Genomic DNA, 27,444 nt, shown 5'->3' on the forward strand with positions numbered 1-27,444 from the left:
CAAATTGCCAACATGTTGAATGTTATAGATTCTCATTTTGAATCCTTGGAGAAGGCGGCAAATACTAGAGTTTTGAATCAATTTAATGCTACGAGACTGAAAACATTTTTGAAGATGATTAAGAATGATATAGTTAGTCTAATAACTGCTGTGAAGGGCATTCAAGATGCACTAGATGAGCGTGGTCAAATATACAAGTCATGTCTAATTTTGCCTAAGTTTACTATAGACATTGACAAGAAAATAAATGAATATGAAGGCCAGCTAGCTAGCATATCCCAGTCATATGCACCTCAGTTAGTCCCGGCTAGCAATTTTGAACCACAAGTTTTGAGTAGATTGGATAAGATTTAGAGCTTAAACCAAGAGAAGGACATAATTTTGGTTAGAGTAGAAGACGTAAGGAGTCTTATCACTCCCCGGATAGATTCTCTGATGAGCAGTATGCAAGATGCAAAGGATGCTCTGGATAAGAGTGTTCCAATAGATAGACAGGGAGCAGAGATGCTCACATATCTTTTTTGTGGGATGATCAGCATTTTGGAGAGTCTGAAGAAGGCATGGGATAACCACTTGCTGTCCCTTAGGAAAAATTTTGCTGATATGTTCAATTTTTTGTGAGCAACTGTCCATATCCTTGTATTTAAGTTTTGGTGGAATTGTTGGACATTGGGGAGATTGTCGGAAATTCCTCCTGCTAGGATATGTTGTTGTCATTGATGTCAACATATTCCTACTCCGATGATTGCAGATTGGTTCTTTGTGATTATGGTTTCGTGTATAGAGTATCTTTAGTATCATTATATTCTTTTGTACTGGTGTTCGTGATCCAGGAAGCTTAATTGATCATATCATGTGATTCGGTTTTGCAGTTTGTTTATCTAATCAGTGCTTTGCAAAGTTCAGTATTTCCTCCAGTATATTCCGGTGTGATCAAATCTTGATCTGAGATTTTTGGATATTGTTTGGGATGGTCTTGTGTATCTTCATTTCAGATGGTTCATAATTTGGTGCTCCGCAAGTTATCTTTCTTCGTGACAGTTGCTACTGTTTGAGTGTTCTTGAGTTTTAGACGTTGACAAATGAAGATTTGATAAGTGGTGTTGGTGCAGCTGTTACTAATGATTCTAATGTGTTTTCTGGTATTTTCAAATTGTGTCCTATTTGTCTTGATGATCTGCATTGATCGTTGTGTGAAGTTTTTGTGATTTTGTTGAGTCGGTGATGTTCTTCATTTTATCCTATTTTTCTGGTGGTGTAGCGTATTGCAATTGATCTTGGCATGATTTCCAATGGTGTTGCATGTTTAGAGACTTGAATTAGGTCCATGTTATATCATGTAAATCATTATATTGGTCCGCGGGTCGATCTTTGTATCGTCTGATATAATTTTGTAATTGTGAGTTGAGGGTTTAGCCGACCTTGTTGTCAAGGTTCATGAATTGTATAAATAGGTGATATTGTCATGTAATTTGGGTATGAAGTTTGTGTCTGCATTATCAGAGAGTGCTGTATGTGCGAACAAAGATTCATTTTTTGGTGTAGTGCATTGAGGAGATATTGGTGTTGTAGAGCAGACAATTGTGCTTAACGGGAACTATCATCAAGAATTTGGAGATGCTATTATTGTAGTTCATTCCTACCGAATTGTAGTTTGAATCTTGTCGTAGGTCAATGAGACTTCCCTGAGGGTTGTAGCCTTCCACGTCATTATCTTTTGAGCAGTGAGCTCTAGGTAGTGTGCCTGAATGCATGTGCATTCCCCATTGTAATATTTTCACATACTAATACAGAGTATCATCTTATTGTGGGTAGGTTCCCACCGTGGTTTTTCCCTCAACCAGGTTTTCCACATCAAAATCTTGGTGTTGTATATCATGTTATCAATTTGCTTATCTTTGTTATTGCTGCAGTTTATCAGATCTATTTTTGTGATTAAGTTTATAGATCCGGTAAAAACTGATTCACCCCCCCTCTCAGTTTTCTCATTGTTGTTGCCATCAGGAATCCTATCTTTGGCCTTGTTGTCAAAGGGGGAGAAAGAACAGTGAAAAATGGTGCACATTCTCAAGGGGAGTTTGTAGATTCTTGGAGAGTTTGAAATTTTGCAGTTTAGCAGTCTTGAGTGTACAGTTCATTTGTCATAGTGTTGCCATCAATGCCAAAGGGGGAGATTGTTGGCAAGAGACACTATTTTAGTGAAGATTGATGCTTAGGAGTTGTCATTGATGGCAACCCATTTCAAAAATCATATTTGGTGTACATAGATTTGATTTGCCTGAAGTCATATCATTCATGGGACATAAGTCTGGAAGGTGGAATACAGTAGCAGGTAGAGCATGAGATCATTGTGCACATCTTGATTTTGGTGGTATAATTTTGGTTGCGGTGATAAAGCTAGATGATTTGAGGTTCGAGGCAAATTATTTCATAATCTTGATATCCAGTGTTGATTCATGAGCAAGATTAAAGGTCTAGTATTTGGTAATTCAATTAGAACAGAGATATTCTTATGTAACGTATGATGTGGAATTGTTGGGTTGATTTTGGTGATTGGTTTCGTCTTCAAGGAGATTGGGCCGACTTGTATGAAGCTTGTTATCATTCTGATTAGGTCCACATATGGATTTGTGGATGGATTGAGCCGACTTAAGGTTACAGGTTACATATTGTGTGTTATGCGGTTTTTGGAAGCTGACATGGTAAATGATTCATTTTGTTGATGGGGATATATAAGACCGATTCATTTGAGCATTTTGATAGATTAGAAGAGTGTGAGAAGTCTGTATGAGAAAATTTACAAAGGCTGGTGAATGTTATCGAAGGTTAAGGTGCTCCAGTGTAAGATAGAGCAAGAAAACAGAGCAAAGAGATAGAACAGTTGCAGAAGTCAATTTGAGTCTAACCGGAACTGCTTTTTGACATATGTAGATGTTTCTCTTTAGTTCACTCATTATTATAATCAATTGTAATCGCTAGTAAGGCAGTGAGCCTTCCTCCAGGTTGCAGCCCTTTTGTATTTGAGCAATGAGCTCTACGGATTGTGCCTAAATGCAAGTGCAATCCCCTTATGTAATACTATCATACTCCTAGCCATGGTTAATAATATTGTGGGTTCAAATCCCATTGTGGTTTTTCCCTTTCTAGGTTTCCACGTAAAAATCTTGGTGTTATGGTTGTGTGGTTGATTGCTTTATGTTTATGCACTTTACTTTCATTCTTATGCATCTAGTGGTTTAAGAATCAGCTTAATAAGTTTGTAAATTATAAAACACTGATTCACCCCCTCTCAGTATTCATTGATTCCAACACAATTATTATTGTTAATGCATGATTGCCTCAGTAAGATAAATGATTGAATGAGAGATAAATGAAGTCTCTCATTCAAACATTTATTATCGTGAGGGGGCATGATCAAGTGATGTCTTGATCGACCATGTCCAAAAGACATGGCCGGTCAAGGCATCGCTTGACCGTACCCAGCCCACTACATATACCAAATAAAATGTGTGAGAATGGACATTGAAATAAAAAAATGCTCCTCCTCTCCTGGAACATAAAAGAAGATAATCAGATTTATACAACAATTCAATGATAGATAATACATAGAAGAAGATAAATTTTAATTCTGATCCACAAAATTAACATGGTATCAGAGCCAGGTTTCCTTCTATAAAGCCTAACCGCCTGAAGGAAGATCCGATTAAGATCAGAATGATATCTCCTTGAAAGTCTCAAATATGGCCACATTGCAAGAACTTGTCCTCTCAAACTTAAACTAAAAGCGTCCCTTGCTAAAGTCAGAAATTCAAAAGTATGTTCAGAAAAATATGTTCTCTAGAAGAAACTCAAGATACCTTGTGATTGAGAGGGAGCTTACTAATCAAGATTGAGCACTTCTGAGGTAAAAATTGTAAATATTGATTATTATTATTAATACTAATAATTATTTTATGGGCCCTGTGTAAATCATAAGGAAGTGACGACTTCCAAATGATTTCCACTTGTATTTTTGAGGTTATTGGAAGGTGACGATCTTACAATAACTCAAGATTGTGGATAGAATCGCCGACTGAGGCAATCCACATAAAAGCTTGTGGATAGAATCACCGACAAAGGCAATACACAAAAGAGCTCATGGATAGAATCGCCGATTGAGGCAATCCACGTAAGAGCTTGTGGATAGAATCGCCAACTGAGGTAATCCACGTAAGAGCTCATGGATAGAATCGCCGACTGAGGTAATCCACGTAAGAGCTCATGGATAGAATCGCCGACTGAGGCAATCCACGTAAGATCTCATGGATAGTATCATCACCTGAGGCAATCCACACAAGAGCCTGTGGATAGAATCACCGACTGAGGCAATCCATACAAGAGCTTATGGATAGAATCGCCGACAGAGGCAATCCACTCAAGAGTTTGTGAATAGAATCGCTGACAGAGGCAATTCACATCTTGAAACTATGGTCCCAAGATAAGCATCATACGATTTATGAATATTGCTCCCAATACCTTTTACATTTATCTTACCTAGCTAAGAGGGAGCGTTAATGCATGATAGCCTCGGTAAGATAAATGATTGAATGAGAGATAAATGAAGTCTCTCATTCAAACATTTATTATCGTGAGGGGGCACGATCAAGTGATGTCTTGATTGGCCATGTCCAAAAGACATGGCCGGTCAAGGCATCGCTTGACCGTACCCAAACCACTACATATACCAAATGAAATGTGTGAGAATGGACATTGAAATTAAAAAATGCTCCTCCTCTCCTGCAACATAAAAGAAGACAATCAAATTTATACAACAATTCAGTGATAGATAATACATAGTAGAAGATAAATTTTAATTTTAATCCACAAAATTAACAATTATTAATACTAAAAAAATATAATCATTGAGATTGCACTATCATCAATAACTCTAATACATTAGAAAACATAGTAAGACCTCAAAAAAACTGTAATAAACATGTTTGCATCCCTAAAAAATACATCATCCAAAAAAAGATCAATTTATTAAAAAAAAATCATTTCTCATAATAGCTAGAGTCAAATGGGCACGAATTATGTATTATTAAATACACAAAATACAAAATCAGTTGCATCACATCTATTTTCTATATTAAACCAAACCTTCAAATTCAATCAGAGTATTGACCCATAAAGTAGAAGTAGAAGATAGACACAAATCACATTTTAGGACAAAGACGCATAATATCGAAATAAGTAATACAAAATCGCAACGATGAGGATTTTTACGGTTTTTTATTAATACTATCAATCAAGGTATTGAAAAAAATTCTAAATCTAAATATAGATCAAATTAAACCCTGATAAAGTAGACACAAACTATGACATATGAACAATGACCTACAACATGACATTAGAATATAGACCATTCATCTATCATAATTGTAAAATAATATCTAATTAGATGGAATCCCATCAGAATAAAATAGATTTAATTTTACCTTACTAATTTAAATTAAAATCCTTCTTACATGCACATTGAAAATTTTATTTGATAAATTATTCATCTATTTGTATGTGTTGGTTTAATTTTGTGTAAATACTATTTATATGACATGAAGTGATAAAATGTATTTGCAAAAGTGTTGTAACAAAACATTCCCTACCTTTGACTTAAATGTACAGCCTCACATCACCTTGCAAGTTTGTAACTTATTGCACCTTGTATCCATGTTCCAACAATATCTTGTTTGTAGTTGTGTGCTTAAAGTATTCCATAAGTACCGTATTCATAACACTTTTGTCATTTCCCAAGTTTTGGAGGCTTCAAAGATTGCAAAGAGATTGATCTAGATTTTATACATGTTTTAAATGCATTTTTTATGTAGTTTAAACATGAAATTTGTTGAAAATCACACTCAATAGTGTTTTAAAAGATGGGACATTTTTTTGAGAATAAAACACTCGTGGTAAATTTTCATTAAAAAATTAGATATAATCAAAGATTTTTTGGAAATTTTTCTTCCAAAATTTAATAAAGAAATTTGTAAAAATACAAGATCAAAAAAAAATCTCTAATAAATCATAGATCAAGTTTAAACATCATTCCTTTAATGTATTTCCTAGCTCTAGATTTGTTCATGGCACCTAGTTTAGTCTCTTAGTGTATAAACTAATCCGTTAGATACTATAGGTTTATTTTATGAGCTGTGACCGGAGGTTTTCTTCCAGGGTTCTTTCCTCCAGTATGCTCTTTGAATCCCGTGTAAAAAATAAAAAATATTAATAAAAAAGTTTAGTGGAATAATCCACTTTTATTGAAAAAAAAAAATTAAATTATTATATTAAATTTTAATATCAATATTTATTATTAAATTTTTATTTTAATCAATAGAAGCGATATTATTATTCATAAGAAATATGATATCGATATATGAATGTATGAAATTGAAATTTGAACTCTCAATCGATTCATTTGATCATGATGCTATCCCATGTCTATGATGCTTCTATTTGATTCGTTTGATGTTATGTTCTTAGTTCTATGATGATTAGATGATTGATCATTGATTTAATGATTTTAGAATTAGAATCTAGATTCTGATTTATAAATGTTCTTATGTTACTATGATGAATGTTTATGTGTTACAATGTTATATAAATATATAATTCATAAATATATATAAAATTTCAGATTTCCACAAACACATATATAGCCGTCCTCTATTCTGAAAAAAAATGTCCAAAAAACCCGTTCACCGTCCCCCATATGAAAATCTTGAAATAACAAAAAAAAATAATCATTTGTGAAACATTTGTGATATCGGAGACCTACAAATTCTAAATAAATGTTGATTGAGAAAGCTTATTTAAGAAGGAGATAATCTAAGAAATTACTCTAATTTAAAGTTATCTTTTATTTTAGGAAATTCACACATGTAGCCAATCTAGTATCTAGCATGAAGAAGAATGGTCAAAAAAAAATTAATAGAAAAGGCTCAAAAAGTATAGTCCAACATCTTTGGGGGTATGCTACCTAGCTTTAGGTAACATGCAAAACTCTAAATCGGATAGAAAATGAGAAATAACAGAAAACTCATATATCATAGTAGCTTTAGAGGCATATTCTTATCACCATCACAAATAAAAAAATATTACATATAAATATAGCTTTAATTGTATCCGATGTCTCAACCATGTACAAAAGAAGATGATAAAGGACTACAATACACAACACTCGCACACGACGTGAAAATAGGAATTAACAAAGAAAATATTTGAAAGAATGTAACCCATTTTTTCTTTCACTAATAAAATAAAAATACAAACTTAGAAATTCCAATTCTACATCCATGGGTTTGATTCCTTACAAGGACAATCAACTGCCAAGGAAAACTCTACAACTCAGAGCAGTAATCTGCACTAATGGAGTTATCTTCTGTAATATCTATTCATCTATTTATTGAAACGAATAACTTTCTTGAAATGTTTCGAAGAGTGTAACTCCCCTTAATAGGAGTCCACAGTTCCCAGCAGTAAGTAAGATTTGTTTTTTTTAAATTTAAATTTTGTAGAACATCTTCTTAGAGTCAAAACTTTTGACTTACGCATCTGATAATTTAGTATTACAATGTATAGTTGAAAAACTCGTGCAGAAATATACAACGCAAAATTGACATTGTCCACTTTTTGAGCTTCTACGAGACAGCAAGGTGCTTCAAATTTGACTCTCAAACTTTATCCGAGAAAATGCAACTTTAATATCTTTCAAACTATTTTTTCAACATTTTTTTCAATTTTAAAATTTTTTCCATTGGAAATGTTTTAAAGTCCATACATCTCTATACAGGTGGACTAACAAAAAATAGTAAGTGATAATTTTTGGTCCTTTCAAATTTTTAACAATCGTACATCTTAGAAGTTTCATCATAAGCTCCAACAAAATTAAATAAAACAGTAAAATAAAAGTAAAGTGCAATTTTTTTGAGTGATTCAAGATTGCTCTTACACTAGAGTAGATACTTCTACATCAAATTATATTAATGTTAGATAGATATATTGATAAAAAAAAAAAACAATATGATGTATATGTGATGAGCCTCATAAGCTAGATCATGTGACACTTGATGACCAATAAAATTAACTCAATGAATATAATAAATAATGTACAAACCATACCTCTATATTATCTGGTATTTTTGGTTTGTCTTCTGTAGAAGCATAACCATTTTGATACTTCCCAATTATTCTGTTCATGCTTTATCAAAAAAAATCCAGTCACTTAAGTTTCCATAAAATCAATAATAATTGAATAAATTAACACATTTTTCATACCACAAAATTTCTCAAACCATGATCAAATTTCAGTATGATACTTTAAACAAGATACCATTTATATAATTCTAAGACAAATAGAATGACATTTAATTATAATTGTATTTTATTTCATAAAATAAAATTAAAAAATAAGATACTATGTGTTACATGAGTGGTCAATTATATATAGGTATATCAAACCTTGCATTATTGCTAGGATTTAAAGTGACTGCAATGGATTGTGTCAATGTCATGTGGTATTCCATATATCTCCTAACACTATATTAAAAGTTTGAAATTATCTTGATATATTGCCCTTCCCTAAAATTAATAATAGGATTTGGAGACATTATTTAATCTTTTAACAACCTTATCTTGTCTAGAAAACTAAAGAATAATGTTACATATTGTATCAAGCTTGAATGATGCATCTACATGTCTAAATGATCATTAGGCTAATAATTAGCTACAATATAAACACATTAAACCTAAGCTCAAGTAAAATTAAACATTATGTAAAACTTTGACTAAAATATTTTATCAATATTCAATGATGTATATACTTGTATAAATGATCACTAGGCCAATAGTTGAATATAAAGAGGTATTCAATATAAACTCCAATAAAATTAGACATTACAATAATTTTACTATATCTTCTCCTAACAAATTCCCTTTGAATTATCTTTGCTAACAAGAACAAACTCCTAAAATCCCTTCTAGAAAATTGATTTGAAATTCCTATGAGTCCATTGAGTTCTATTTCTTCAACCCTTAAATTGTTCCCTCTGATATATATGGCTCAAACTTTAAGTGGTAGATTTTACATTATGTTTATAAAAATCTTCCTTTTGTCTTCAAACATATTTATAGCATAACATAAAAAAATCCAAGAAAATAAAAGGTTATGTGACCCTCTATTCCTAATGATGATGTTCAATTATAGCTCTTTGGAAATGATAACGATGTCACACTTTTCATTTAGAATGAAGTCAAGTTCTCAATTGAAATATAAAAAAGTATCAAATTTTTACAACACTAAGGTTTGTTGCACACTTCCAACAAGAACATAATTTAAAGACGTGATCAAATTAAAAAAATCATGGCTACCAAATCTAAGCTTTTTGAATTATACAATCTCATTATAGGTAAGAGCATCTATAATGGCTTTTCAAACATCTATATCTCTTTCCCAAGAGTTTACAGAAATATGGTCTTAGCTATATGATGATCTGAATTTCTATTAGTGTGATGTAATAAAGCACATCATTTAAACCAAACTTTTTCATGTCCTGTTTCAAAAATATAATGACTAGTTCATTATTATATTGAACCAATGATGTTAAAGAAGATCACTAAAGTGATTAAAGCCAAGACAAGCTTTCCTATAAATAATTCTACATGGATATGTAATCTTATATTTTCATAACTTCAAACAAGCTTTTCTCAAAGACGATTATCTATCCTCATTGGACAAAACTTAGTAGCTGGCTAGCTCAACTATAAATTCATTTTTGGATATATATATATACCCAATTTTGATTTCATAGTGAAATTGGGGATACCCTACGAATTTTTGGCCTATTTGTGGTTTACTAGCTCTATGCATGCTTTTCAAGATGACTTCGTCATCTCGTGTGTGATCATTCTTAGTTTTTATCCCTTTACTTATCCACCTAAGTTCAAGGTGTCAATCAGACCTATAAACCTGATTTACACCAATTTTGAACTCTAGGTGCAAATCGGGTTTCTAGGCCCGAGGTGCACCTCTGTGTCCTTTTTGCGCTAAGGTGCAAATCGGGTTTGTAAACCCGAAATGCTCCTTGACAAGTGCAAATAAGGTTTACAAACCCGATTTGCATCTATTTATGGCATTGGAGTTGTAAATTAAAGTCTGATTAGTTCCTCTACATTTTTTGTTTCTAATTTCCATTTTGAGCTAAGCTAAGTTCGTGGGAGTTTGATTCATCTATGGAGTTCATGGATTTATTTACTCATACCGGGTAAGTCTTCGTATTTTTCCTGGTTTTTCTTCTATGATTTTCCCTTTGTTTAGCTAGGGTTTTCCAAACCCTATTCCTTGATGGCTTTCAAATTAGTGGTGTTCGGGATTTTCAACCCAAACATTCACTCCTTTCGAACTGCATTTCCAAAGTGTTTAGCATCATCAATGGTGATGTTCGGGTTCAGAGGTCCGAGCAGCACCACAAATGTGGTGTTGCTCGGGTCTATAAACCCAAGCATCACAATCTTAATATTTTCTTTTTTGTATTACTCTTGCACTTGGTGGAGTTCTTCACAAACCCGCGCTCCACCTCCCTTTGTCATTGTTATGTTGAGTGATGTGTGGCGGGGCCGTAGGCCCGCCATGCACCTTAAGCCTTTGAGTGGTGCATGGCGAGTCTACGAACCTGACCCGCACCTTGTATCCTTTCCAAGAATGTATGCAATAATATATAGCAAGTTTGTCAACCCGCCTTACACCAACAATCTTGCCATGGTGTATGGTGGGTTTATAAACCCACCTTACACCAAGTTTTGAGTTCTTCCTTTTCAAATGTATGGTGGATTTATATCCACCTTACAATTTAATCCACCCATTTTGGTGTTGTTCCAAGCTAGGGTTGTCGTTGCACCAAAAGATCAACCTCTCAATGCCCGATACAACCACTAGACATAGAATCCACAGGAGGCTGTTAAACCATGTCGCGAATCCCCACGAGGGATGTTGGCCCACTACCAACAATCCCCCTCCCAGTGTCACTCGCCGCAGCCTACGTGATTCGAACCTATGACCAATCTCTGATACCACTTGCTACAAGCTAGGGTTGTCGTTGCATCAAAAGATCGACCTGTCAATGCCCGATACAACCACTAGACTTATAGAACCCACAATAGGCTATTAAACCATGTCACGAATCCCTACGAGGGATGCTAACCCACTGCCAATAGGTGTATGGCGGAACTATAGGTCCGGCTTACACCTTGTTTTGATATGCACTCAATTATTGTGGTTCAGACCTATAGGTCAAACCTACACCTATTCTTTCTTTTATCTAAGGTGCAGTTTGGAACTATTAACCCGAACTACACCTGTGAACCACACTTTGCCAAATAGAGTAATTGGGCCTATTGACCCAAATTATGCCAATTGCACACACATAAATAGGGTTCATAGACCAAATTTATTTTTGAAATACCATAATTTAAGTAGGGCTTTTGAAACCCTAATGGCATCAAATGCATCTTGTTCAAGAGTTGTTTAGTTCCAAATAAGCAAAGTGATTGGTGTTTTCCATGTTACAGTGTTGTTACTATAGAAATGACAGAGGCATCCCCAAGTAAGAAGGCAATGAAGTTTAAGAAGCAAGACCCACATCTATTTTTCTCGCCTTCGTCAGTTTCATCAAAAATAGACCAGATTAGAGACACTAAGATAGGTCATGCTGACCTAGTTGAGTTTCTTAGGAGAGTTGAGAAGCCTCCTTCATACTGCAAAATGGAGTCCATCATCAATAGTGGTATCCATTCAGTTGTAACTTTCCCCATGTCTTCTCAAAATCCAGAATTTGTTATGGCAGCTTCGAGTCACTTTGACCCTATTAGCAAAAGTGTAAAGGACACCACTGGTAAGAAGTTGATCAGACTGGATGAAGGCCTGTTACAGCAGAGTCTAAATCTGAGGATGACAGACCCTTGGCATTCAAGAGGGTTATAAGAAAGAAAACAGAGGAAACAAAGGTAGAAGCTAAAAAGCAACCGGTTAGGAAGGTTACATTCAAAATACCGACACAGAAGCAAGCACCAAAAGTAACCACTTCAGCTGCATCCAGTACTGCAAAGAGGAAGAAGAAGAATGATACGGGTACAACTATTCAATCTGGTAATGTTCCACCTAAAACTTGTACAGAATTATTAGATGAAATAACTAAGGATGGCATGTTAAAGAATGAACATTTTTACTATGATTGTTTAGAGGATGATGAACAAAGAGAGGTAAAGGAAGAAGTATTATTATACTTGGATATTTATAAGAAAGACTTGATAGAAATTGAAAACCAAATACCGGCAGAGTTATATAATATGTTAGATGATAGAAGACTGTCAGCAATGTAAGAAGACAATCATATTAAAATTCAAGAGTTGTTATCTATTTGTGTTACTATTGCTCCAGAGGAGATGGAAAGGCCACTTGAGGTAGCAGATAGAAAATTCTTTAATAGCAAACATAGAATAACCAGTCTGATGCTAGGAAGGGTAAATGAGATAATAAAGGAGACTCAAAAGGCATGGGTTAAGTTCTTTGGAGAGAATAGAGGTTTCTTAACTTCACCGGAATCAAAGACAAACACTGCAGACACCCCGGTTAAAGGAAAAGGAAAGGGGATTATGGGTACTTCACCCTCAATTTTGAAAAACGTTAAGATAGTGGAAATCAAGCCCTCGGTAGATACAAATGTACAAATAGATGTTGAGATGCCGGCTAATACAAAGAGTGAAAAGGTTGTTGATGTACATGATACTAATATTGAGGATAACAGTCCTCCAAATATAAATGTACAGGTTAAGGTTACAGTTCCTATAGGGGAACCGACAGTTACAAAGACTGCACCAAGTGGCGAAGCCACTGGTGCAAGTGAGGAAGCTACAAAGAACAAATCATCAGAGGAGAAGAAAGGGGAATCCAACAGGGAACCGGTAGTAGGTCCATCATTGTTGGCAATTAACACCTTGCAAGTTGTAAAGAAAAACATTACAGAGATGAGTCCTACTGAACTCATGATGATGGCAACGCAAAAATTAATAAAGGAGGGATCTACAGATAAAGAGATTATTGATCAATCAATCACTGTTTTACACAAACTAGTCACAAAGTGCAAGATTGATAATGAAGCAAGCCCATTCTGCAAGCTTAAGACAATTACTGAGCACATTTCAAAGGATTTTCAATCCTTACAACAGATTTCAAACCGATAAGCACTAGAGAGGTTCACTCAAGCTAAAAGAGTTGTATTTGATCAAGTGATTGAATCTGAGAAGAAGAAGACTGATCAAATCTTGAAACTGATAGGTAATTCTTTGAAGAAATGTACAAATATTCATAGGGTATGTTGTAACACAAATATACTTACAGTTAATGTGGATAAGAAGATAAAATAATTTTAGGAGAAAATTGCAAATATAGCTAATTCTTTTGATGGATTGACGTCATTGACTACATCCATTGATGGTCAAATTTTGATTTTGGAAGCCCAAATTTTTGTTCTTGAGAAGGAAAGAGACAAAATCATAAGAAGAGCCAGAAGTCTGAGAGGCTTGGTGAGTCCCCGGTTGGATTCACTCAGTGTACATAAGAAAGAATGTATGGATATAGTTGGAAAGCCCACACCAGCAAAGGAAAGTGAGAAAGAGTCATTTGCACATATATTAAGTGTACTTGTATCTATTTTCAGCACTTTCAAAGCTGGTTGGGATACTTATCTTGAGCTATTGGAGAAAGTTTATCTGGAAATTTTAAAATTGTTAAGCTTCAGTAAGATTATTTTGGGATATTCATTGTACAGTTTCTTTTGGATCTGAGATTCCTTTTAGAATTTTTGATGGCATTAATGTCAAAGGGGGAGTGATATAGATGTGAAAAAGAATAGGAGTTGTATACATTAGAGGGAGATATGGAGATATGGAGATATGGGAGTCTGGAGTATTTTGCATTAATGAATATTCAGCTCAAGGGGAGCAAGCAAGATGAAACCGACAGATGAAACCTTCAACATTTTTCACATGAGTGTTGCCATCATTGCCAAAGGGGGAGATTGTTGGCAATTGGCACTCAATTGGTTGGTTTCATTATGTTGTCATTGATACCAACATGGTATTTTGTTTCGACTTCATGTTTTGGTTCAGTTGTGTACCGGCAAGCACTTCACAGACACTACACCGGCACCGGCACCGACAGGATAGAAGGATTTCTTTGGTTACCGGCAATGCAGGCCGACATGGTTTAGAAAAAGGTTATCGGTATTGGAGGTCGACATTGGCAATTGTTTTTGATATTCATGCATTTATGTTATCTAGCCAACATGTAATTTGATATTGTAATAATCCTTGTAAGCCGACATAAGGCATGATAAATTGTATAGGGCATATAGGTCAGTTGGATTAGATCATTCTGATATCGACATAGGTCGGTTGGATTAGATCATCCCTTGAAAATCCTTCTAGTGTTGTTACTACAATATCACCCATTGTGACTCCTACCGCTCAGGAATTTATGATTCCCTCTCAAGCTTTACCCACAGGTGATGATGATGATTTCTCCTTGCTGCCATGGTTATTCTCTAATGCTTCAAAGAGGAAGAAACAAGTCGTTTCTCCTAATGATTTTGATCTCAATCAGCTTGTCCGTCCTAAGCCCAAGATCACAAAGAAATAAGTGTTGGCATAACTGATGAAGATAATGATGGAGAGATTATTGGCATATGGAGATGATGATGAGATGAGAAGACGACCAGTAAAATTATTGTTGGCATAACTTGTAAAGTTGATGGAGATTGTTGGCTAGATGATGATGATATAGTTGTAAGTTGTTTGATGACTTTATTTGTATTGTCATTGATGGCAACCATGTTTGTTGAGTCATCTAAGACATCTCGACCTATCGGTATAGCCTAACCGGTAGACGAATGTGTTAGACAACAAAACTGCTAAGTTATTGTAAACAAAGTAAACATGAACAGTGTGATGATCAAGACACCGGTACGGATGATCTGTGAAGAGTTAGACGTTGCGGTTTGGAACATATGTTTATGACATTGGCTTGAGTCTGTGATTGCAACCGCATCAACAAATTCAATATATTGAGTAAGTTATGATTGACTATCATAAACTTTGTGAAGGAGAATGTATACCGGTAACAGATCTTTAACCGGTAATGATTTTTGGTTTGGCAGTGGATCTTATCATGTTCATAACTTAGTGATTACATGTCAGAATCCATGTGTAGTGATAAGATGGTGTTTGAGCATGTACAAGGATCGAATTTCTTGGGAAACAATAAAGTGCTTAGTAGAATGTGACAAGGGTTTGATTGCTTATCAAATCAATGTGTGGTGATGTGCTGTGATCATTCAATGGTGGAAACTCTCTAGAAATTTGTTGTAATGATCTGCAATGATCAGTAATAATATGTAATGTAAATTCATTGTATTTTGAATGTAGTTAGGGTTATGTAGCCAACCTTACTAAAAAATATATTTAGGGTTAGTTAGAGAAGAGACTGTGTGTCAGTGATTTGAGGTGGTGTTGCCGAACCAGATTGAAGTGTCTGTATGTGTGTAGAAGAGGTTGAGCTGAGATTGAAGGATCTATACTAGCAAGCAAGGAAGTGCTGTGATAAAATCATTTGCCCTATTTTTCCCTAACAGTTACAGCAGTTTGAAATCCCTTAATTGGGTAGATCCTAACAGGTCTTATGTTGTAAATCCCTTCACCGGGTGGCTCATTAGCTTGAGTTTAAAATCCTCTAACAAGGTTATTCCTAACAGGGCTGAGGTAAATCCCTTAACCAAGTGACTCCTAATAGGGTATGCTCTTAACCGGGCATATCGTAAAGCTCCTAACCAAGCTAGGCCTTTAACCGGGTGCATTTCGAAAGAGTGCAAATATTTTGTGGGTGTTAATTCCCATCGTGGTTTTTCCCTTTTGGGTTTCTACGTGAAAAATCTTTGTGTTCATATGGTAGTTGCATTATTGGTTTGAGCATTTTTACTATGTTTGCATGTTGATGAACACTTGAGTGAATGGTTTGGTAAATCTGCTAACCAGAATGTTTGAGTAGCTACCGGTACAGTTTTTTGAAATATTGCAGAATTATTTTACTACTGATTCACCCCCCCCCCTCTCAGAAGTAACCGAATCCTCATAATAACAATAAGTATGCTGAAATTCTTGGTATTATGGATGACTTCGTCATGTGTTGCATTAGTTTTGTCATTGATGTCAACACTTATCTTTCTAGAGGTCTAAATTGTTGATTTGACACTTTGGTTATATTGATTTGATGTTGAACCGGCACATTGTGGTCCCGGTATGGATATTGGCTTATGCATAGTCACCGGTAGCTCAAGAAGTTGATGATGACTTGTTATCATCTGGAGATAATTTGGTTATGTCGAAGACATGGATTAAATGTTTACATTTGGTGTTTTTCTTATTGGACTAATCGGGTTGACATATCTGCCTTAACCAGCAGATAGGTCTAGGTTATGGACCGGTACAAAATATCATGTTCCAGATCAGCACGACACGTTTTGGAAATGGTTTATTGATTGGATAATGTGTAAATGTATTAAGACCAACATATTGTATTACATCAAGACTTATTTTATAAATGTAATATCTTTAGGGAGCCAACCTAATCATGAGGTCTTAGGTTTTGTATAAATAATTGTAAGATGTATGAGTGTGTGTGAATATTGAATATCATTATGAAAAGCAAAAAATAAGCAGATCCTTGTGCGAATCACGCAGATATTATCTGAAGGTTGAAGGAAAGGTTATGAAGGTGTTCAGCACTCATGGTCAGAGCTTAAACCGGTACTAAATCCAGCATTGCAGATGCTATACTGAAGCAGTACATTGTTATTGGATTTAACCATCCAATTGTAGTCAGTGTGACTCCTATTTTGTGATTGAGTAGTGAGCTCTAGGCAATTGGCCTTTCTGCATCTGCAGACCCCTTATTGTATTCACTTACTATCTGCAGTAGTATCATCTGATTGTGGGTAAGTTTTCCCACCGTGGTTTTTCCCCTTACAGGGTTTCCACGTCAAAATCTTTTTGTCAAGTGTTGTTGATGTGTTTTGCTTTTTGTTTCATGCATTAAGTTATACAGGTATTAATATAACTGTTAATCTATTTTTCCAGAATTGAGTTTTAAGTTGGAATAATTAGTTTTGGGTTATAATTTATTGACAACTGATTCACCCCCCCCCCCCCCCCCTCTCAGTTGTCCTTCCCGGTTCCTAACAAAAATTGCCATTCTACCCCTTGATAAAGATATTGATCGGATTCAAAAATCAAATTACATCATTAACAGGATTGAATTGGGCAAACAGACTCATGATTCAACTTGAGGGGACATTCAATCAGCTTTAGATGTTGTTGTTGCTACGTATGATGAAGACAAGGTTAAAAAGGATAAGTTCAAAGCACAGGTTGAGCAGCTTACCATTGTACTAATCAAGGTGACCAAGTCTTCAGAAGCCATTAAACCAGTTACTTAATCACTAGATGAACAAGTTATGAAAAGGGTCAAGCAAGCAATATCACAAAGTAGAGCAATGGGAGAATGGATGGACAACTTGAAGCAAAAAGTGACTGAGCAGCCTGTCATAACTTTACCGGATTATAATAAAGTATTTCAAGTGGATTGTAATGCAAGTGGAACAGCAATAGGAGCAGTCTTGAGTCAGGAAGGGAGAGCAGTAGCCTATTTCAGTGAGAAATTGAATGATGCACGGCGGAGATGTTCAATGTATGATCAGGAATTTTATGCCATAGTTCAAGCCTTGAAGAAGTGGAGACATTACATGTTGCCTAAGGAGTTTGTGTTGTATACAGATCATCAAGCTTTGCAGTATTTGAACAGTCAGAGTAAGTTGAATCAGAGACATATTAGATGGATAAAAGTCTTGCAGAGTTACACCTTTGTGTTGAAGCATATAAGTGGAAAATCTAACAAAGTTGCTGATGCATTGAGTAGGAGAAGGAATTTGCTGACAGAGATGAGAGTGACAGTATTAGGATTTGAAGAATTGAAGACGTTGTATGATGATGACCCGGATTTTGCAGAACCTTGGAAAGCATGTAGAGAACCAGTTATGGTAGATAGAAGCAAGTGGTTGGATTACTTCATTCAGGATGAGATTTTATTCATAGGAGTTCAGTTGTGCATACCGAAGAATTATGCGAGGGAGAATCTGATAAAGGAGAAACATAGTGGAGGATTAGCTGGACATTTTGGCATTGACCAAACAATAGCATTGGTGAGTGAGAAGTACTTTTGGCCCCAGATTCGTAAGGATGTTAAGAGATATGTGCAAAGTTGTAGATTTTGTCAAGTTGCAAAGGGTAGTAGTCAGAATGTGGTATTGTATATACCTTTGACAGTACATGTAAGACCTTGGGAGGATATAAGCGTGGATGTTGCACTTGGATTGTCTAAAACACCAAGAGGGAATGATTCTATATTTGTGGTAGTGGATAGATTCTCGAAGATGGCTCATTTCATACCTTGTAAGAATACATCAAATGCATTGCATGTCGCAAACTTATTTTTCAAGGAAGTAGTGAGATTGCATGGATTAACTAAGAGCATAGTTTCAAACAGAGACACTAAGTTTATTGGCTATTTTGGGAGAACACTTTGAAAGAAGATGAAGACAAATTTGAAGTTCAGTTTTACTTTTCACGCACAGACTGATGGACAGATAGAAGTAGTTAACCGGAAGCTGGGATTTGATCCTTCCACAAGCAAAGTCTGCCTACAATAATTCAGTAAATAGGAGTACCGGAAGAACACCTTTTGAGATTGTTACCGAAGTGCATCCTAGAGGTATATCAAAATTGAGATGTTAGCAGTGAAGACCGAAGAAGTTCAGAAGCAGAAGACTTTGCAGATTACATGGCAGCCTTGCATATTCAGGTTAAGAAGCATTTGGAAGACATGAACAACAAATACAAGGAGAAGGCAGATGAGAAGAGCGGACATAAGGAATTTGAAGTTGGCGACAAAGTGATGGTATATCTGAGAAAAGAGAGATTCCCAGTTGGAACTTATAACAAATTGCAGATGAAAAAATTTGGACCTTGCAGGATTTTGAGGAAGTTCAATTCTGGAAATGCATATGAAGTGGAGTTGCCGGATAATTTGAGTATTTCACCTGTGTTTAACATTGTAGATATTCATGAGTATCATGAACCAGAATTCAGTGAGGACAGTATTGCAGACTTGGAGAAACGGTTTCCCCACAAGGAACCGGATCAGATTGAAGAAATTTTGGAAAGTAGGATTGGGTGTAGTACCCAAAGCAATCAGTATAAGGAGTATCCTGTGAAGTGGAAAGACAAACCAGTTGAAGATTCATCTTCGATTTATTTGGCAGAGGTAAACCGCCTTGGTTTTCCTCTAACCCCAACAAAGTGAGAGGCTCATTTTTTCAATAACCCCAAATGTCTGATGCAGGAGTATCCCCGGTTCATAGAAATCTTGCATCAACCAAAAATATTTTCATTCTGTTTTTCTTTTTGTTTGCAGTTTCAACTTTTCTTTGTGTGTGCACTGGTTTTGGCTCACCGGATCCTGTCGAGTTGGATTCTACTTCAAGACTTGATCATCTTTCTTATTTCCAAACCATATCGCATTTGGATCATTTTATGGCAAGATATCGCTTTCGGTTTCCTTGACAGTTTCCTGTTACTGGTTGACAGTTTCTTGTTACCAGTTGCCTGGACCTATTTTTGGTGATCTACCAGAACACCTTCTGAATCTTACGGAGCCTTCGACATTGATTCTGATGTTCCTTGGTGTGTGGCCGACCTTTTCTTGCATTCTACACTTCATTCTTTGGATTTTCAGGAGGAATCTCTTAGCAGAGGCTGACCTTGTTGACTTTACACGTTAGGTCTTGTTCTTTGGATTTTGATCCCTTTTTGGGCCGACTGGCTCCTTTGGATTGTATATATAATTATAATTGCGCATTGGAATGGAATCAATCAAAGAATCAAGTAGCTAGGTTGAGCGTAGAAGATAGATCTTAAGATCATATATATAATTATAATTGCGCATTGGAATGGAATCGATCGAAGAATCAAGTAGCTTGCCTGAGCGTAGAAGATAGATCTTAAGATTCAAGGTCCCGGTTGTGACCTATTCTGTATGTCCCACCAGGCTTGTGAGCCGGTTATGGTGTAACCCGTTTGTTACGTGTTTGTTGTAATCAATTTTCATGAAATAAAACAATTTATTCTGCATTGCCTCTATCATATCATTGTGTTTCCGTTGTGTTATTCTTGCTGACCGGTCCGGATTGATCTCTTTGAGGTCCCTCCTAACCGGTGATTGCTTCAATACCCCATGCTCATTTTCGATCCAAACATCTTCCTTATCTACCAACCTCTTCTTTAGCTCCTCTGGTCCTCAACCTGCTTCTCTAACCTCTGACTCTCTGTCTTTCTTCCTTTGCTACAAATCTGCACATTGTATTTGTCTATTGCTCTCTTTCTTCTGCAACTCTAATTTGTTTCTGCCAGAAGACTTCATCCGGTTTCTCACCATAAGTTCTCTATCATCCGGTTCTATCTGTCCATCAGGTTTATTTATCAAATCTTTCTGCAAACTCGTGTCACCTTCCAGCATTACCTCTGCAACCGGTTTCTCAGTACTGCAACCTTTTTCAAGACTCATATTATTCACCTCCTTCTCTTTCTCCTTCAAATAAGTCAATGTAAACTTCTACCCATCCTTCTCAATAGTGACTAGGTTTCTTCTACAGTCATAAATAGCTCCTCTATCAAATTGCCAAGGTCTTCCCAACAAGTCATGACAAGCACTCATAGATACAACATCACAAAAAACTTCATCTCTAAAAGGCCCAATATTGAAATTCACCAAACACTATTCCTTTATTTCTATCTTTTGAACATCTTGTCATCAACTTACCTTGTAAGGAAAAGAATGCTCAAGCCTTTTCAATCCAAGCTTCACTACCATCTCTTCAGATACCAAATTGTCAGTACTTCCACTGTCCATAATAACCTTGCAAAACTTACCACTCAATTTGCACACAGTCCGAAAAACTCTTTCTCAAAGGAGGTCCGGTATCCTCACTGCTCTCCTCCATCATGACTCTTCTTATAAGGAATTCTCCTTGCTCTAGTATACAGTCAAGTCTAGTAACTTCACTTTCCGATTCCTCATTTGCCACACAACTTTTTTCCATTCCCTGCTTACATTCTTAAAATCTATGTCCGGTTTCTCCACACTTGAAACATTTGCCAGGAAATTCTTTATCGGCATTGCCAATACCTTTCCTTTATGTTTTTTGTTTCTTTTCTTTACTTCACTTAGGTTTTGATTCCTCCTCAACATTTTGCTTCTCTGTACTCATTTGTCCCTTGAATCTCTCCTTTCCTCTATTCGGTTGTCTTCTTCTCATCTTCTCCTCATCCTCCAAAGCATACAAGTAAGCTTCTTACACTGTGGAAACCTTCAACATACTCATCTCATCTTGAATGTTAAATGCAAGTTCATTTATGTACCTCGCCACCTTTTCTCTATCCATCTCTCTATGTCCAGATCTAATCATCACCTTGTAGAATGCCTCAGAGTACTCTTTCATAGTCATGTTTCTCTATTTCAGGTTCTGCAACTTCTTGAACAATTCCATCTTATAGTCTCCTGGTATGAACTTGGCCTTCAATCTTGCAGCCATTTGTCTCCACCGAGTGATTTTCATTTCACCATTCTCCACTCTATCTTTCTGCAATTCTTTCCAGAATAAGGCAGCATGCCCTTTCAACTTAGTATGTGCCAACAAGACTCTTTGCGGGTCCTTGACATCCTTGAACTCAAAGTAGTCGTCCAACTCTCCAATCCAATCGATCAGATCCTCTGGGTTCAGCGTTCTAGAAAAGTTTGAAACTTCCACTTTATGAACTTTGCTCGCTTGTGCCACTGCTCTCAAGAATCTTTCCTCTCTTCCATCTTCCGGTTCTTCAGCTTCTTCTGCTTCAAGCTCTTCACTGACTTCTTCATACTCATCCTTAGATTCAGGGTTCCTCCACAAACTAGCCAATACGTTTCGTATTTCGTTCCTCACTTCATTCTTGAAGTCCTCCATCATCTGCTTTACCCTCCGAGGGTTTGTCCTTCTAGGCGGCATCTCCTCTTCCGCTCTGGTGAACTACCTCAACTCGGCGATCTGACTACCGATTTCAGTTGCCTCTCCTCGGTGATCTATTGAACACATGCGCAACCTACCTCCAATCGGCAATCTATTGAACACACACGCAACCTGCCTCCAATCGGCAATCTGTCCACCCAAAGGAACACCTCAAGGTTCGCAAACAACTCTTCCACTAACCGGTTCATAACCAGCTCTAATACCACTTAATGCAGCCATAACCGATGAAACCCTCAAAAGAGAATTGACAGACTTTGCAGCAAGAGTAACACAACGAAAGCAACAAGAAAACATAACAAGATTATAGAAGATCATATTATTACCTTAGAATTTTCGGTAACCAAACAGTTATCATCATATAATCATCTCAAAACATCTGTTAGTTAGCCAGTTACATGCAGGCTTCAAGACAGATACAATCCAACCGGGACTCTAAGAATCAACCAGATGACTAAATGTGAATCGCAATCCTTATACTCAATTCTAATTCCTCTACCCCTACAAATGATTACATAATGCTATATAAATACCCTCCGGAACATATCTGGGTCGGCCTCATAAGATTACATTTACCAATGCTGGAAAATGAAACGTGTAACTAGGTCAGCCCTAAGAATTAAAGAAATCCTTCAGGAAAATAACAACCAAGAAGTGCGGTTCAGCAAGAAGGTCGGCCACACGCCAAAGAACATTGCACAAGACCCAAAATAGATCCACATGCCAAGAACAGCTGCAGTAATGAAGGAAAGTTAACTGGTAAGCACAAGAATGGTCTCGGAACCCAAAAACAGTCAACCAAGAGCGATAACTGACTGGAAAAGAATCCAAATGGACTGAAAATCTGGAATTAAGCACATGAACCAGCCTAGAAACTGAAAATAGGATCTGCAAAGAAAAGAAAGCAACTACTGATACCAACCGGTAAGAACACATAAAACTGCATACTGAACTAAACCAAAACTAAACTGAAAGGAAATATTTTTGGTTAATGCAAGATTGCTCAGAGATCGGGGATGCTCCTGCATCGGGATGAAATGTCACCTCGATGCTCAATGAACACTTGATGATGGATACTTGTGATGAAAAGATGTAGATGTAAAAATGAACAAGAAGAATGATCTTGTATAGGGTCCTCAAGGTATTTCCCTAATTAGGCCACCCTGCAACGGTCAAATTAAGATATTGTGATCTAAAACCAACAAGCAGTAAAAATGTGCATTGGGATATTCAAATTTGGGCCTGGTTTGGGAGGACAAGTGCACCCCGGGCACTACTTTCCTAGGACAAGGGCGTTGCAGGTGCCATTGTCTACCCAAAACACAATGAACAAGCCAGGGATATGGTGCACATAGCCCAACACAAAGGTTTAGACCACCATGTGAATAGATGACATCAGTTTTGAGGTAAAAGGTTGGAAATAGACTTGGATGAGAACAAAAATGGTCACACTAAGGCAAGGGCACAAAAGGTAGTGTAAATTGTACAGGGTTACAATTTATGATGCTACACATTCATGTTAAGCACCCTTAATATATTTTGTGGGAGCTATAAAAATAGAATCAAAGACATTTCATCTACTTCAAAATTTAATGATGATTTCTTGTTTCTAAGAATTTTATGTTGAATCCCAATCCATCTACATTTCACATCTTCTCCTATTGGCTTGAATCTGAACCTCACGATAACAAATGACATATTGAGTCTCAAATCCATGTTTTATGCTTAAAGTTAGTGACCTTGATATGATTTGATTGAAATATTAACTCCCATTTAGGTCAAGGATCTTCAAGAATTTTTTGAAGAACATTATGTAAACATGATAGATACAAGTCAAGGAAATTAATTCTTGGGTGTCATATTCATGGTTGTGGAGGAAGTAGTTGATGAGTTAAATGAAAATTTATTGGTGCCCATGCTAACAGTGAAAGTTTTGAAGGATGATCTTCCCCTATTTTGTATAGAAATTTAGTCCAAGGAAACATTATGTTGTGCCAAGAACCATAACCCTTTTTTTAAGTATATTGTTGTACAACAAATTTAATGAAACATGTCCTATAGTGTTATGTTAGTTTAAGTAGTGTCATTACCTAGCTAGTTAATTGCTAACACTTTCTAGATTGACCTATTCACACATAATATTAAGTACACTAAGGTATTTTATGATTTGTCTCACCTCATGTGTGCTCACTTTGTGAGACACCTTAAAACATACTTTCCACTCACTCGAACACTTTTCAAGTGAGTTGACAAGTGTCTCATCCTTGAAGGGATAGTTAGTCGTGTCCAACTTGCCAACCTCCACTTGCTTGCCTATGTATGCAAGCCTCTATGTATATTTATACATAACTCTTTCATAATATCATCATTTTGGATTTTGCTAAAAAAAAGAACACTACTTTTTGAAAAAGTTAATGTTTTGACATTCCTTACATAATAGACCTTGATGCATTATAAAAAGCACTAAGTTATAAAGTGCCAAAAATTAGGGGGTCACCTAATTTGAATAAAGGGAGTGTCTTGACTCGTGCCTTTGAGCAGTTTTGTGAGTTGTGCCATGAATAGTTTCATATTTCCCATACTATTATTCCTCTTGAAAGTTTGTCTTGAGTCATGTCTTTGAACACTTTCATGAATTCACACCTTTAAGAACTTCCACACCTTACTGATCACTATATGGAGATGAAAATGTTTCTTATGGCATGCATTGCAGTCTCATCATCACTACATATGGCGATGGACAATATATTATATATGAAATGCATTTTGATCTCATCGCCTATTACTACATATGAATCCATAAATGCTTCACAAAAAGCATCAATGATTCCTTACAACAAGCTATGCATACTAGTTTTAAGCACTGCAAGTTTGAAACTAGTATGACAACATTTAGTCTTTGGATCATATGAAATATTTAAAGACATTCATATTACTTCCTACATATCTAAAATGGGAAGTCATCTTGCACACATTTGTGGTCTTGTTTAGCAAGTGTGGATCATATTTAGTATCCAATGTCAAGCATCTACCAACATTACAAGAATCACATTATGAGGGCACTATATAGTCTCTCATTTCTCTCCTAGGGGGAGAACATTCATTGCACATTGTGATTAGAAGTAGTCCCTGGCGGCTCCTCGTCAATCATTGTATCACTTATCTTCTTCACTTGTACATTTCTCTTATGGAGATGATTTTCATTCACATTGGGTTTTCTCCTTCTCTTCTTTATGATAAATTTGTACATGATTACCTAACATGGCCTACTAGTCAAGACTCATCATCATGCATATATTACTCGCTAAGTTGCACTTAAGGAGGTTTTTCATGTAAATAATGTCATTATGTAACTATTAAATTGTTAATGCTTTATAGATTGGCTTATTCAAAATAAGCTAAATTTTATTTAGGTATTTTAGATACTTGTTAACACTATGTGAGACACCTATTCATACACACTTTTCACTCACTAGAGCACTTGTCAAGTGAGTTAACAAATGTTGCATATTTGGAAGGAAAATCAGTTGTGTTCGTCTTGCCTACCTACACTTTCTTGCCTATATATGCAAGCTTATTTTGCATATTCAAACCAAATTTTTGATATTATTCATTTGGCTTTTGTATGGTCATGGTTTGTGGATGTTTGGTGTTTTCTTGTAGATCTTGGCAAGTCACAACATGTTCGTAATTTCAAAAAAGGAAGAATTTAGATTAAATTTAATTTGGAAAACCCAAGCTATTAAACAATTAACTTCATTGACTAAACTTCATAAGATGTTGTAATTTTATGAGGTTGTGTACAGTCAATAAAATTTGTTTTCCATGGATTTGTAGAAGATTAAATTTAAGTTATTCAAGGCTGTTCTATATGGTATATTCCTCTTCATTCATAGGGGTTGGAAAAATTAAAGGTGTTGGAGCTACTTATAACAAATTCTACTTTGTTAGTAAAATAGCATATTGTGTTATATTTTTTATGGTTTTTCCAAACTAGATCATGATATTCTAAGATCATATCTTTAAAATCATCTAAAGTGAGGTAAGTCACTTATGATCTTTTGTATATCAAACCTCCACATAAAATATGGTGATTATATGTGCTTGCATTATTTGATAGTTTGTCCTATAAATTGAATCATCTTAGGCTCGTGATTTTGTGACAACCCTATTGATTTATTTGTTTCAAATATATTAAATATTGTCTGTAAGATAACATAAACTTACTCTAAACTCTCTTTTCCCTTATATATATATATATATATATATATCTAATTGCTTGCAACAATGAATCTATATTATATTTTCTAGAAGTTCCCACATAACCCCTTGAGTGCAACAAAACTCTCTAACCTTTGAAGGAAACTAAGTATTCCTTAACACATTTCCCAATCCTTCCTGGGTGATTTCCCCATTTTAAAGAGGAACACATCACCCCATTTTAAAGAGGAACTATACCAATCATGTTGTCTTTTTATTTACATCTACAACAAGTAAACCACATTGGTATTCCAAACATGTCATATGATAGTATTAGGATGAGTTTTTGTTGAGCTTGAGGTCAAGTCTCCAATGAAACGGAGAGGTAAACCTCACCCAACACCTAAAAAATTCTTTGACATTTCCAACTCTATTTTCATCATAATTTATTTATTGGCCGCTACATCAATATAATTAACTACTTTTATTTCTTTCTAGACCTATGGGACAATTTTGGGAATCTAAAAGTATTCACTTAATATTTAGAAAAAGACAACACTCTACATAATGAGTTCTTGACTTTTTTTTTTAATTAAGTTGACAAGTTATACATAGATTTCAAATTCTTTACACAAAGAAAGTTATCAATCAATTTAAACATTTGTATGCCAATGACATGGAAGGAGCAAAGAAAACTATTTAACTCACTTACCATTAGTAATATGCATACCTTTCAAAGGATTTTCTTCAATAGCTACTTCTTCAAGATAGTTTTTGTTTACTATAAAGGAGAGGAAATAGAGATTATTTCTTATTTACGATATTTCTATTCTAAATTATATATTATGTTTTATTTTATTGTTTGATAAATTTAATGACTTTCTAAGAATATATCAACTTGTCATACTCTTTATCAATAATAAGCGTAGACATATAAAAAATTTGTAGACTACTTTTAACTATCGTTACTTTTATTCTTTCTACCTTGACC

At 35.5% G+C, this 27,444-nt stretch overlaps 1 protein-coding gene across 5 annotated transcripts in view; it reads right to left on the bottom strand.

Annotated features, from left to right (window-relative positions):
• Positions 1-27,444, bottom strand: part of LOC131078135 (truncated transcription factor CAULIFLOWER D) — a 96,844-nt gene that overhangs the window by 63,342 nt on the left and 6,058 nt on the right. For 4 of the 5 annotated variants that reach the window (XM_058015826.2, XM_058015812.2, XM_058015836.2 and 1 more), the window contains exon 2: positions 8,155-8,233. In XM_058015826.2, coding sequence (XP_057871809.2) covers positions 8,155-8,233 — 79 coding nt within the window. The remainder of the gene's footprint in view (positions 1-8,154; positions 8,234-27,444) is intronic. The other variant, XM_058015821.2, reaches the window with a different exon arrangement.

The sequence above is a fragment of the Cryptomeria japonica genome, chromosome 5 (genome assembly GCF_030272615.1).
Source record: "Cryptomeria japonica chromosome 5, Sugi_1.0, whole genome shotgun sequence".
Classification (NCBI taxonomy): Eukaryota; Viridiplantae; Streptophyta; class Pinopsida; order Cupressales; family Cupressaceae; genus Cryptomeria; species Cryptomeria japonica.